General features: G+C 42.9%; 3 protein-coding genes across 11 annotated transcripts in view; all 3 read left to right on the forward strand.

Annotated features, from left to right (window-relative positions):
• The window catches only part of LOC129837739 (rho guanine nucleotide exchange factor 1-like), a 53050-nt gene extending 44442 nt beyond the window's left edge, over positions 1-8608 (forward strand). For all 6 annotated transcript variants that reach the window (XM_055904149.1, XM_055904151.1, XM_055904147.1 and 3 more), the window contains 4 exons: positions 3011-3157; positions 3243-3484; positions 3882-3964; positions 4235-8608. In XM_055904149.1, coding sequence (XP_055760124.1) covers positions 3011-3157; positions 3243-3484; positions 3882-3953 — 461 coding nt within the window. In that variant the 3' untranslated portion in view covers positions 3954-3964; positions 4235-8608. The remainder of the gene's footprint in view (positions 1-3010; positions 3158-3242; positions 3485-3881; positions 3965-4234) is intronic.
• A 60-nt stretch (positions 8609-8668) lies between these two features.
• Positions 8669-12499, forward strand: cd79a (CD79a molecule, immunoglobulin-associated alpha). Of its 2 annotated transcripts, none has more exons than XM_055904167.1 (5): positions 8669-8887; positions 10292-10657; positions 11423-11533; positions 11770-11832; positions 11974-12062. In XM_055904167.1, exons 1-4 carry the CDS (start codon positions 8848-8850, stop codon positions 11829-11831), a joined length of 579 nt encoding a protein of 192 aa, XP_055760142.1. In that variant the 5' UTR covers positions 8669-8847; the 3' UTR covers position 11832; positions 11974-12062. The 2 variants fall into 2 exon arrangements, with proteins under 2 accessions (XP_055760142.1, XP_055760141.1); XM_055904166.1 differs by having other exon boundaries at positions 8683-8887; positions 11423-11538; positions 11974-12499.
• A 127-nt stretch (positions 12500-12626) lies between these two features.
• The window catches only part of LOC129837740 (hormone-sensitive lipase-like), a 47185-nt gene continuing 46514 nt past the window's right edge, over positions 12627-13297 (forward strand). For 2 of the 3 annotated variants that reach the window (XM_055904154.1, XM_055904155.1), the window contains exon 1: positions 12627-13275. In XM_055904154.1, the coding sequence (XP_055760129.1) occupies positions 13188-13275 (88 nt within the window). In that variant the 5' untranslated portion in view covers positions 12627-13187. The remainder of the gene's footprint in view (positions 13276-13297) is intronic. The other variant, XM_055904156.1, reaches the window with a different exon arrangement.

Raw genomic sequence — 13297 nt, forward strand, 5'->3', positions numbered from 1 at the left:
TGCATTACTACCAAGACTGTTCCTGTGTTTTTACTGTTACTACCAAGACTGTTCCTGTGTTTTTACTGTTACTGCATTACTACCAAGACTGTTCCTGTGTTTTTACTGTTACTGCATTACTACCAAGACTGTTCCTATGTTTTTACTGTTACTGCATTACTACCAAGACTGTTCCTGTGTTTTTACTGCTACTGCATTACTACCAAGACTGTTCCTGTGTTTTTACTGCTACTGCACTACTACCAAGACTGTTCCTGTGTTTTTAGTGTTACTGCATTACTACCAAGACGGTTCTTGTGTTTTTACTGTTACTGCATTACTACCAAGACTGTTCCTGTCTTTACTGTTACTGCATTACTACCAAGACTGTTCCTGTGTTTTTACTGTTACTGCATTACTACCAAGACTGTTCCTGTGTTTTACTGTTACTGCATTACTACCACGTCTGTTCCTATGTTTTTAGTGTTACTGCATTACTACCAAGACTGTTCCTGTGTTTTTACTGTTACTGCATTACTACCACGTCTGTTCCTATGTTTTTAGTGTTACTGCATTACTACCAAGACTGTTCCTGTGTCTTTACTGTTACTGCATTACTACCAAGACTGTTCCTATGTCTTTACTGTTACTGCATTACTACCAAGACTGTTCCTGTGTTTTTACTGTTACTACCAAGACTGTTCCTGTGTTTTTACTGTTACTACATTACTACCAAGACTGTTCCTGTGTTTTTACTGTTACTGCATTACTACCAAGACTGTTCCTATGTTTTTACTGTTACTGCATTACTACCAAGACTGTTCCTGTGTTTTTACTGCTACTGCATTACTACCAAGACTGTTCCTGTGTTTTTACTGCTACTGCATTACTACCAAGACTGTTCCTGTGTTTTTAGTGTTACTGCATTACTACCAAGACGGTTCTTGTGTTTTTACTGTTACTGCATTACTACCAAGACTGTTCCTGTCTTTACTGTTACTGCATTACTACCAAGACTGTTCCTGTGTTTTTACTGTTACTGCATTACTACCAAGACTGTTCCTGTGTTTTACTGTTACTGCATTACTACCACGTCTGTTCCTATGTTTTTAGTGTTACTGCATTACTACCAAGACTGTTCCTGTGTTTTTACTGTTACTGCATTACTACCACGTCTGTTCCTATGTTTTTAGTGTTACTGCATTACTACCAAAACTGTTCCTGTGTTTTTACTGTTACTGCATTACTACCAAGACTGTTCCTGTCTTTACTGTTACTGCATTACTACCAAGACTGTTCCTGTGTTTTTACTGTTACTGCATTACTACCAAGACTGTTCCTGTGTTTTTACTGTTACTGCATTACTACCAAGACTGTTCCTGTGTTTTTACTGTTACTGCATTACTACCAAGACTGTTCCTGTGTTTTTACTGTTACTGCATTACTACCAAGACTGTTCCTGTGTTTTTACTGTTACTGCATTACTACCAAGACTGTTGCTGTGTTTTTACTGTTACTGCAATACTACCAAGACTGTTCCTGTGTTTTTACTGTTACTACCAAGACTGTTCCTGTGTTTTTACTGTTACTGCATTACTACCAAGACTGTTCCTGTATTTTTACTGTTACTGCATTACTACCAAGACTGTTCCTGTGTGTTTACTGTTACTACCAAGACTGTTCCTGTGTCTTTACTGTTACTGCATTACTACCAAGACTGTTCCTGTGTGTTTACTGTTACTGCATTACTACCAAGACTGTTCCTATGTTTTTACTGTTACTGCATTACTACCAAGACTGTTCCTGTGTTTTTACTGCTACTGCATTACTACCAAGACTGTTCCTGTGTTTTTACTGCTACTGCATTACTACCAAGACTGTTCCTGTGTTTTTAGTGTTACTGCATTACTACCAAGACGGTTCTTGTGTTTTTACTGTTACTGCATTACTACCAAGACTGTTCCTGTCTTTACTGTTACTGCATTACTACCAAGACTGTTCCTGTGTTTTTACTGTTACTGCATTACTACCAAGACTGTTCCTGTGTTTTACTGTTACTGCATTACTACCACGTCTGTTCCTATGTTTTTAGTGTTACTGCATTACTACCAAGACTGTTCCTGTGTTTTTACTGTTACTGCATTACTACCACGTCTGTTCCTATGTTTTTAGTTTTACTGCATTACTACCAAGACTGTTCCTGTGTTTTTACTGTTACTGCATTACTACCAAGACTGTTCCTGTCTTTACTGTTACTGCATTACTACCAAGACTGTTCCTGTGTTTTTACTGTTACTGCATTACTACCAAGACTGTTCCTATGTTTTTACTGTTACTGCATTACTACCAAGACTGTTCCTGTGTTTTACTGTTACTGCATTACTACCAAGACTGTTCCTGTGTTTTTACTGTTACTGCATTACTACCAAGACTGTTCCTGTGTTTTTACTGTTACTGCATTACTACCAAGACTGTTCCTGTGTTTTTACTGTTACTGCATTACTACCAAGACTGTTGCTGTGTTTTTACTGTTACTGCATTACTACCAAGACTGTTCCTGTGTTTTTACTGTTACTACCAAGACTGTTCCTGTGTTTTTACTGTTACTGCATTACTACCAAGACTGTTCCTGTATTTTTACTGTTACTGCATTACTACCAAGACTGTTCCTGTGTGTTTACTGTTACTACCAAGACTCTTCCTGTGTTTTTACTGTTACTGCATTACTACCAAGACTGTTCCTGTGTCTTTACTGTTACTGCATTACTACCAAGACTGTTCCTGTGTGTTTACTGTTACTGCATTACTACCAAGACTGTTCCTGTATTTTTACTGTTACTGCATTACTACCAAGACTGTTTCTGTGTTTTACTGTTACTGCATTACTACCAAGACTGTTTCTGTGTTTTACTGTTACTGCATTACTACCAAGACTGTTCCTGTGTCTTTACTGTTACTGCATTACTACCAAGACTGTTCCTATGTTTTTACTGTTACTGCATTACTACCAAGACTGTTCCTGTGTCAATAGAACGAGATAAGAACATCCTGACCGATGAGATGAAGTCTGTGGAGTCTCGTCATTCGCTGATTGATTACCTCTCGGACAAAGGCTTCGACTTGATTGGCCACAGCAACAGTGATCAGGTGAAAGTGGCCAATAGCGCGTTAAACGAAGGTGAGTGGGTTTATTTGATTGGTCCAAACGGTTACCATCTTCACTGATGTTCCTCTTACTGTTATGTTCCTGTCTCCTGCCACAGTCATGTCCCTCAAGAGGCTGTTGGTTGGCAGCATCAGCCTATCAGACAACTCACAGCCTGATGAGGAGAATGGAAGAGAGGTACCAGAGAGCCAGGACCATGGACTGCAAGGGGAGGAGGGTGGAGGGATGAAGATAGAGGAGGAGGGAGGGATCAGTGCTCCTCTGGTTCTGTCCCAGGAGAGGATGGAGGAGGTGCGCCGGAAACTGCAGAGTCTGGAGGTACAGCTGAAGAGACTGCAGGTGAGAGAGCAAGGAAGGAAGGAAGGAAGGAAGGAAGGAAGGAAGGAAGGAAGGAAGGAAGAGAGTTGTAGAGGATTGAGTAATGGGGTTGAAAATGATGACTGAAGCATAAAAGGAGGGAGCCAAGGAGGACAGATGGGGACAAACAGCAGCATAGAAGAGAAAGATAGAGAAAATCACTTCACCAGGGCTTGTGCTGCTCTGCTGCTATTGTCACTGAAATGGTTATGTGAAATTGGAGTTCTGGGACAATGGCCTTTGTCTGCAGCTAGCTGTGTGATGTCACAAGAGCACCCACAAAAGTGAAAGAAGATTATGAAAGGAAGGGATGGCGGAGATGGAGGGGTGAAGTGTGTGTGTGTGATTCAGCATTTAACTGTTGATCTTGCTCCATCAGAGTGTTGAGGAGGAGCACCACAGGCTGCAGCAGGCCCTGTCTAAGTTCTCCCTGGAGGGGGGCAACTTCTAGTGGAACACCAGGTGAACCTTCATATACAACCCTTTTTACTGATGTCATGGGAGGAGTTTTTCTTTACCGCTGATACAGGGTCAGATCTTGTATTATCTCTCTAGTTAAGATAAGGGTTGGGGTTAGAGTAATCTGATTTTAGGTCTGTGGTTAAGGTCAACTACCTCCGGCTCTGCAATGCCATGGGTATTAATACTAGAATTGTGTCAAGGATATGTTGTTATGTTGTCTTATCTCACCAACTCTATTCTTTAACCTTGTCATCTCTTGGACTTCCTCAGATCACTGTAAGTGCTGGATTGGAGTGCTCGAGTTGCTTTTGGAGGATTGATGAATGCGTCCTGGAATTTCCTATTTACTAAACACTCTGTGCTCCACTGCCATGCCTGAGCCCTTGTTAAACATTTCCAGGGGGTCACAGCCAACCGTGAGGCCCTTGCAAGGCGGAGGAGGAAGGCTTTACGCAAAGTAGTTGAGTAATGCAATGTGGGAGGGGTGTGTTTGAGGTGTTTGTGAAGATGCTAGAATGTGCAAGTGAGTGAGCGTGTGAGAGATGGGAGTTTTGCAAACAGGTGCCAAAGATTGGAGCAGTAGTTTGCTGTGAGAGAGAGAGAGATGCTGCCTGGGCTTATTGATTGTGAGCTTCTGCAACACACACACACACACACACACACACACACACACACACACACACACACACACACACACACACACACACACACACACACACACAAACACAAACACAAACACACACACACACGAACGATACTTCCCCCAGTGCATGTTCAGTAAATATATCTATAATTGCCAACTGTAGGGGTTTGGACTGTATAATAAACCCCCATGTATGCATGTAGAGAGAGATACTAGTGTCAGCCCTATAGAGGGCGATGTAGAGCTGTAGAACCAGACAGGAACATGCTCAGAGTTGTGAAATTCTGGTAACTTTTCCAAAATTCACAGGTTTTCCCCAAATCCTGGTTGGAAGATTCCTGGATTCAGGAGGGAATAAGGAGGAATTCTGGGAGTCCTTCAACCGGGGATTTCTGAAAATCCTGGGATTTTTGGGAAACTTTCCAAACCTAGACATTTTACTGAACATTTAGTATGCCTCTATATCCAGTACATGCCAAAGTACAGCAGAGATGCACTTTTAAGTTAGTATAATCCAATTCAAGTGACCACCCACACTGAATTACCAACCTTGAATTTATAAATATTTATTACTATTATTATGATAATATATAATATGCCATTTAGCAGACGCTTTTATCCAAAGCAACTTAGTCATGCATGCATACATTTTTACATTTTACCCCAATTGTTGAGAAGATCTGTGCGTGTTTGTGTGTTGTAGAAGCAAAATGTCCTTCTGGAGTTACTGTAATAGAGTTCTGTTAGAACTGCAATTATGGCCCAAACATTCATCCAGTAGTATTGGAATTGATCATGTTGTTAGGGATATAGACGGTGTGTGTACGGCTTTTGACTTCAGCTGCCTCTCCTTTGGACCCTGCTACTGTGCTGGGCCGGGCGATAGTGGGATGGACAGATGCACAGAGATGGGATGTAGATTAGAGATGGAGGGATACAGTAAGGAAGAGAGGAGTAAGGGAGGAGAGGAGGCAAAGGGTTTTTCCTTGGAAGACCAACTTGATTAGTAGTGTATTAGATGGTGATGGAGGTAGATGTAGAGAGAAGACTTGAAGTTCAGCATTCAATGTGCTGTGGAATCGGTTATAGGGGCCTCCCGAGTGGTGCAGTGGTCTAAGGCACTGCATCGCAGTGCTAGCTGTGCCACTAGAGATTCTTGGTTCGAGTCCAGGTTCTGTCGCAGCCGGCAGCGACAGGGAAACCCATGGGGCGGCGCACAATTGGCCCAGCGTCATTCGGGTTTGGCCCAGCGTCATTCGGGTTAGGGAAGGGTTTGGCTGGCATCGATGTCCTTGTCCCATCATGCACTAGCGTCTCCTGAGGCGGGCCGGGCACAATGCACACTGACACGGTCGCCGGGTCTACAGTGTTTCCTCCGACGCATTGGTGCGGCTGGCTTCTGGGTTAAATGGGCATTGTGTCAAGAAGCAGTGAGCCTTGGCTGGGTTGTGTTTCGGAGGACGCACGGCTCTCGACCTTCACCTCTCCCGAGTCCATACGGGAGTTGCAGCGATGAGACAAGACTGTAACTACCAATTGGATACCACGAAATTGGGGAGAAAAAGAGGTTAAAGAAATCTATATAATAAAATAAAGAATTGGTTATAGACACAGTCAGTCAGACCCATACATGCTCTGATACTCACATTGCGTGGGAGCCCAGTGCAGTAACAATGGTCACACAGGAGCATGGTCATCACCTGTGTGATGTGACTGGAGTCGACTTCCTGACTATAGGGCTATTAGCTTCTCCAGAAAGAAAGGAGGGAGACATATATAGTATTATATGCTGTATGATAAGTTTTTTTGTCCGATACAAAGGTTATATTCTTTTATGGTAGCAATACCATTTTTGTGTGTATTTTTCTTCAGGAGTTGATTGTAATTATTGTTATTATTTTGATGATTTAGAGTAGTGGCATTGAACTGTTGACTGGGAAACAGGACCAAAGAGACACCCATGTACCTGTAGATCCTCATATGAGCTGTTTATATTGTCTCACTGCTTATTACAATAGGAGAAAGTCACTTTATGCTGATTGGAGAGTGATGCCTACAGCAGCCTTGGCTCTCTGCTTCTCTTCCATCCAAACTCCAGCGTCACATGTAGAGAAAACAACACAGTGGGTAGGAACATAGAGGGCCTGTATAGAGGGAGATAATGATATCTAAACTTGTATGAAGACTGTATTGTGATACATCCATCCATGCTGCTGCCCCAGACTAATGAACAAAATTGAACTGGACACTTCACAATCACACTGCCATTCAAATCCTCTCTTCATTACTACCATGTGTGAGGACGGCTGCACTGTATTGTTATAGACATGACTCACCTAGCATCACTTAATATTGACTGGACCACGTTTAGGGACAGCATGGGATGATGTTACAGTACAGTAAGATACAGAAGGGTACTGAGATAAGACCCATCATTACTGGATTATGCTACTGTTTCTATAGACCACTTCTGGAATGAAGAGAAACGGGTCTGGGGAGTTTGGATGCAGGAATTGCAGGCGCGACTAGTCGTCACTCTCACCAGTGCTGTAATGACAGTTATCTTTCACGATCACTTTTGAATTATGCATTCTCGTCGTGGCCATAGCAACCGCTCCCTTACCCCATCCCCCAAATATGTAATTATGCAAATGTTATTGATAGTTACTCTAAGAAGCAGAGGGCGGAGTTACAGGTTGTGTTGAAACTTCATTGCCTTTTTTTCTTTCACCCCCACCCCTTTATTTTCTCGTCTTCCCCTCCATCACCAAGTCCACAATAATAGTCTCCATCTCTCCTTCATCCTGTCTTCCTTCTAGAAGTCGTAGAAATGTAGTCCTTACTCCTCTCATCACCTTTTCTTATCGCACAATTTCACTGTATGTTGCGGTGTATTTTATTTCATTTGCTTCAACGGGTCAGGAGGTTTTGTTTTTGGTGATGCTTTGTTGAGAGGAACATATGTAATTATGTACTATGCATTTTGTGCAACAATGAGAGGAAGAGGAAGATACTTGGATAGCTTTTGTTTGCTCAGAGACCCCATATGTGAGACAGCTCACTTGTATTATACAATACTAGATGGCAACAAGATGAGGTTAAAGAGATTATCTCTAACTTGGGCTTTTTCACCATTGAAGCACAGTAATGAGCAGGTTAAATCCTGTTATACCAGCTTAGGTTAATACCTCCACCGCCACTGTAGTCTCAAGACTACCTGGCAAACGTGTGCTTACAATCCTCTCTCTTTCTCTCTCTCTTTCTTCCCTTTGCTTCCCCTCATGTATCCTATTTACAAATACATAGTGGTCTAGTTTTATATGTTTTTATAGAGAAGGGTGCCTTGTTCTGACGATCAAGCTTTTTCCCAAAGGGCTCTCTAGTAAACAAACACTGTTGGTTGGGGAGATGTTTGGCTGTTAAGGTAGAAGAACCATGAAATGAACGTAGAAAGAGTTGGGTGACCAACATCAAGTCTCCAGTTTAATGTACAATTACAGTGAAATGCCTTTCTTGCAATCTCTAAAGCAACATGCATTCTAGGTTGGGCCAGGAGGTTTTCCTAGTCAGGTCACATAGTCTGGAAACCTCCCTGGCCTTAATTCTAGGTAATCCAAGGTTTCAGATAGGTGGTTTGCGGGGGATTGACTGTAGGGTGGCTGTATAAATCCTGCAGTGTCCCCTGTAACTATGCTATCTCAGGGGTATGTATGTTACAAAGTGTATTGTGTGTGTTCACCTCAGCGACTACAAGGTTTGACCAGCGCCATGTTTGCTCCAGCTAGCCAGCGCTTTGTATAGAATAGGGTCTGGTCTGTCGCACATTCATCCGCCACATGTATATCTATAAACAAATGAATATGCAAGATCTATACTGTGTATTTTGGCTTTGATTTCATTGTGTAAGAGTTTTAAATTGTATACTTAAGAAGAAATGAGGTACGTTTTTTTATTGTAATTTTCCATTTAAAAAAATAAATAAATGGGGGTAAAAAAATCGACATTTTTTTTGTCTTTTACTGTTTTGAGTTCTAGAACACTGCAGTCACTCAAGCATATATCCTGACACCGAGAGACCAACGAAAGAGGAAGGAAGGTTTATTCACAAGACAACTGGGTAGAAGTGTATAGCTGTGTTGAAAGGCACAACACTCAAAATAACATTGGACCAAAATACTTTTTTATAAAAGGCCTTTTATTTTCTGCAACGACTGGCAACCAATATAAAACAGTGAAGAAGATGGTGGCCGTGACATTCTTGTTCCTCTGCTACTGGGCTGGTGAGTAAGGGGCTGATAGGATATGCTGATAAACAATGCAGGGTAGTTAGTCTTTTAGTGCATACTCACCTTTATTTGAGAAGTTAATTACAGGTGGAGGATGAAGATGAGACCGAAGTATTAATCTAGGGCGTTAGAGTGAATTAATATGAATAGGTTCAACATCCTTTGAACAGATTTCAACCCTTTAAACCATGCATTGCAACATTAAAACAATTTCCCCCATTTTATCCCTTGGAACATGAGATTATTTGGCTGTGAGTAATGTATCTGTTCTGCTCTAATGAACCGTATCTCCAACCAGAGCAGATGGTTGTAGCAGATGGTTCACATTTTATTTGTCACATGCACGGACTACAACAATGAAATGCTTACTTACAAGCCCTTAACCAACAATGCAGTTAAGAAAAATACCTATAGAAAAAAAAGAAATAAAAGTAACAAATAATTCAAGAGCAGCAGTAAAATAACAATAGCGAGGGTATTTACAGGGGGTACCGGTACAGAGTCAATGTGTGGGGGCACCGGTTAGTCGAGGTAATTGAGGTATTATATACATGCAGGTAGAGTTATTCAAGTGACTTATGCATAGATAATAACAGAGTAGCAGTAGTGTAGAAGGGGGGGGGGGGGCAATGCAATAGTCTGGGTAGCCATTTGATTAGATGTTCAGTAGTCTTATGGCTTGGGGGTAGAAGCTGTTTAGAAGCCTCTTGGACCTAGACTTAGTGCTCCAATACTGCTTGCCGTGCTGTAGCAGAGAGAACAGTCTATGACTAGGGTCGCTGGAGTCTTTGACAATCTTTAGGGCCTTCCTCTGACACTGCCTGTTATAGAGGCCCTGGATGGCAGGAAGCTTGGCCCCAGTGATGTACTGGGCCGTACACACTACACTCTGTAGTGCCTTGCAGTCGGAGGCCAAGCAGTTACCATACCAGGCAGTGATGGAACCAGTCAGGATGCTCTCGATGGTGCAGCTGTAGAACCTTTTTGAGGATCTAAGGACCCATGCCAAATCTTTTCAGTCTCCTGAGGGGAATTAGGTTTTGTTGTGCCCTCTTCACAACTGTCTTGGTGTTTTTGGACCATGTTAGTTTGTTGGGGATGTGGACACCAAGGAACTTGAAGCTCTCAACCTGCTCCAATACAGCCCCGTCGATGAGAATGGGGGTGTGCTCGGTCCTCCTTTTCTTGTAGTCCACACTAGAATCTATACCCTAGAGATGTTAAGAATAATATTACAGCACTCTGGATTGTATGGAGTTCTTCTACTTTTTAGGCTCCAGTTTCTTTTTATCATCAGTGTCTTGGGCCAATAGTTGGACAGATATGCTGTCAATAACTGACCTTTGATCAGTGTCTTATGGGTCAACCTCATCCTACTCCTGCTGCTCTGCCTTCTAGCAGGTGTCCACGGTGACCTCAGCCGTATCCAGGTTACTCTGGAGCCAGACAGGCCCTCTCTGAGGGTGCAGCTCTCTCACACCGCCCACCTGCGCTGCTGCTACTCAGCCACAAGGGGAGCCGTGGAAACCACCTGGTTCATCAGCATCCAGACGGTCAACGGCACGTCCGCCCTGCAGGGAGTGGACCGGAGAGACAACCGTGTGACAGTGGATGAGGGGAACCTGACGGCGGCAGGGGTCATGTGTCACACACTCATCCTGAAGGAGGCCCGTCTGAACGACTCAGGGTTGTACCAGTGTTTTCTCAACCATAGCGCCCTGCGGCACTCTGTGTACACCTACGGCACCTTCCTGCAGGTCTACAGTGAGTGAGTGAGTGTGTGTGTGTGTGTGTGAAGTCCTCACAGTAAGCACCCATGTCACCTTCCTTCAGGTCTTGTGTGTGTGTAACCCTCAAAAGCTTTAGTCTGGTCTGCACTCTCAGTACTTTGTTGTACAGTATTTCTATTATGTGTGTGTCTGTGTATGTACATGTGGGTGTCTGGGGGGTGGGGTCAAACCAGCTAAGCAATGCAGAATGCGTTGTAATCCACAAATCCAGTTAACCACTGCCCAGTCCAATAGAATGCACCATGAATGGCAGTATCTGTTCCCTGTGGATCACAGTAAATCATCTGTGATGGTCTCATGACAACCTGCTCACCTAAAAGTTGGGTCCCGGTAGTGCACACAGATCAGACCAGATTGCAATCCACCTAAAGCACCCAGACTTAAGCCACCAGTGAATGGCTACATTGTGTAGTAATCACTCTGATTTAATTCAAAAGACCAATGTTGAAATGTTAAAGAAATGCTTTGTTGATAGGTTTTCCTGGGAAATTGTGTGACATAAGGAGCATTGTTTTTTTTTAAATAATTGCACCGCTAAACATACATTGGCTGTTTGTCTAATTTATCTCAAACTATTCTCCTCTGTCTTGCTGCAATCTGATGCATGGTACTCTGTCCACCCCCCCCCCCCCCCCACTATCTCTCTTTCATTCACATCTAGCCTGCATCTCTCCCATGAAAGAGCAGCAGGTGAGTTCTACTCTGATGACCTTTATCTGACCCCTCTCTCCCTGCTCAGGGCCGATGGTGAAGATTCTGGACATCAGTGAAAGCACCAAGAACAGGATCCTGACTGCTGAGGGAATGTTACTGATGGTGGTGGTGCTTCTGCATGGTACCATGATGCTCTGTAAGGTCAGAGAGCCAAGCAGGCCACCTTTTCTACTGCTAATGCTAGGCTACTAGATCTAATATTCCTAATTTGCTCTCATTCCAATAGTGAATTTTGTAATTTGAAAACTGCTTTAACCAGAAGGACTAGTATGTATGGTATTCTTACTGTATGACGACAATGGGCTTTTTCACACCATTGGCCAAGAGATTTACGATATATCATGATGTCATCCACTTCCTCTCCTTTTCAAGACGAAGAAACTCAATCAACTGAAGAAGAAAAGGGTCAAAAAGGAAGAGGAGAATATCTATGAGGTGGGACTTGAATGAGATCCTCTCTCTGTCTTTCTGTCATAGTCACTGTTTTTCACCATTCTTCAGTCAATCAAACAAGTTACAGAAGAAGGGAAGAGGAAGTCAAACTATCATAACTCCCTTACCTCAATCCATATCCAGGGTCTAAATCTGGAGGAATGCTGCTCCACATATGATCAGATCCAGCGCTTTCTGGTGCAGGGCCCCTACCAAGACGTGGGAAACATGATTATGGAGGAGGAAATCCAACTGGAGAAGCCTTGAATGAGAGCGGGGAGGAAGAGAGGGTGGGAGAAGAGTAATTTGATAGAACAGAGTTGTGGTGGGGGTTTTGATACGAATTTTCTTCAAAACTGCCCCCCCACTTATGTTTGAATTTATAGAGGTGACCTGCATTTTCCTTGCAGCCTTTGCCTATATTTGAATCTCATTTCTTAGTGGACCAAAAAGGCAGTAACCTACAATGTCAGAGGGAATTTTGCTTTCAATTTAGCCTTTCATTACAAATGCCAATACCTAGACACTTTATATTCATAAGATAGATTTTTTTCTGCATGTTTGCATTTTCAATGCTTTTGTGTATGCATTGGCCAAATGTTTTTTTCCCTCTCCAATCTCCATAATTCAAGGCCTGAATTGTGCTTAGTAAATAAAATTATAAAACTGATTGCCTTATGCTTTCATGTTTACATATTTAGCATTTTAACTTCATGAAATGTATGTATTTTTCATATGTCCCTCGCACCCATACCGATGTGACTTGCTTGATGGGGTCTAGGAAGCGTTATCCCATTTCTGACACAATTGTGGGGTAGCGCAACTGTGACTTGAATCTGGATCCTTGTCAACCTTACCATTACACCAAGAGGCTCGTGATAGGTCTCTAGCACAGGAGGTTGGTGGCACCTTAATTGGGGAGGACGAGTTTGTGGGAATGGCTGGAGCGGAATCAGTGGAATGGTATCATACATTAAACACATGGTTTAATGCCATTCCATTTGCTCCATTCCAACCGTTATTATGAGCCGTCCTCCCCTCAGCAGCCTCCACTGACGATGTTGTAGCTTGTAGATCAGCTATTAAACCGTTTTTACATTAAGGTTTACCTCCCTGTGATGGGAAGCCTACTGACAGAGAGTACTGTACTTTGTTTACCACAGATGATTATCTGGGGAAAGCCTTCAGACACTGCAACGCAGCAAAGAGGGGTGGCGTTTGTCGAACTGGAGCACGTCAATAGGCTCAAGGAATGCATTGCCAGCGCTGACTGGCTGCAGTTTTGGTTGTGGGTGTGGCTCATTTTTACATGTATGACTAGAATATTTGAGGAGGCGGTGCGGAAATAGTGGGCGAAGATGGCGTCGGGGAAGAAGGGAGGAAACAGCAGCCTCGAAAAAGGTTTGAATGGAAGACGTTCGTCAAAACATAAGGAGGGGCCAATAGGTACGTTATTTAAAGCAGTTAG

Source organism: Salvelinus fontinalis, chromosome 38 (genome assembly GCF_029448725.1).
Source record: "Salvelinus fontinalis isolate EN_2023a chromosome 38, ASM2944872v1, whole genome shotgun sequence".
Lineage (NCBI taxonomy): Eukaryota > Metazoa > Chordata > Actinopteri > Salmoniformes > Salmonidae > Salvelinus > Salvelinus fontinalis.

Excerpts from the sequence above, each read along its gene's own strand:
- cd79a (XM_055904166.1), top strand. The coding sequence starts at position 8,848 with ATGGTGGCCGTGACATTCTTGTTCCTCTGCTACTGGGCTG. Across the intron at positions 8,888-10,291 it reads GTTCCTCTGCTACTGGGCTG|CAGGTGTCCACGGTGACCTC; the intron begins GTGAGTAAGGGG and ends TCTGCCTTCTAG. Across the intron at positions 11,539-11,769 it reads GTACCATGATGCTCTGTAAG|ACGAAGAAACTCAATCAACT; the intron begins GTCAGAGAGCCA and ends CTCCTTTTCAAG.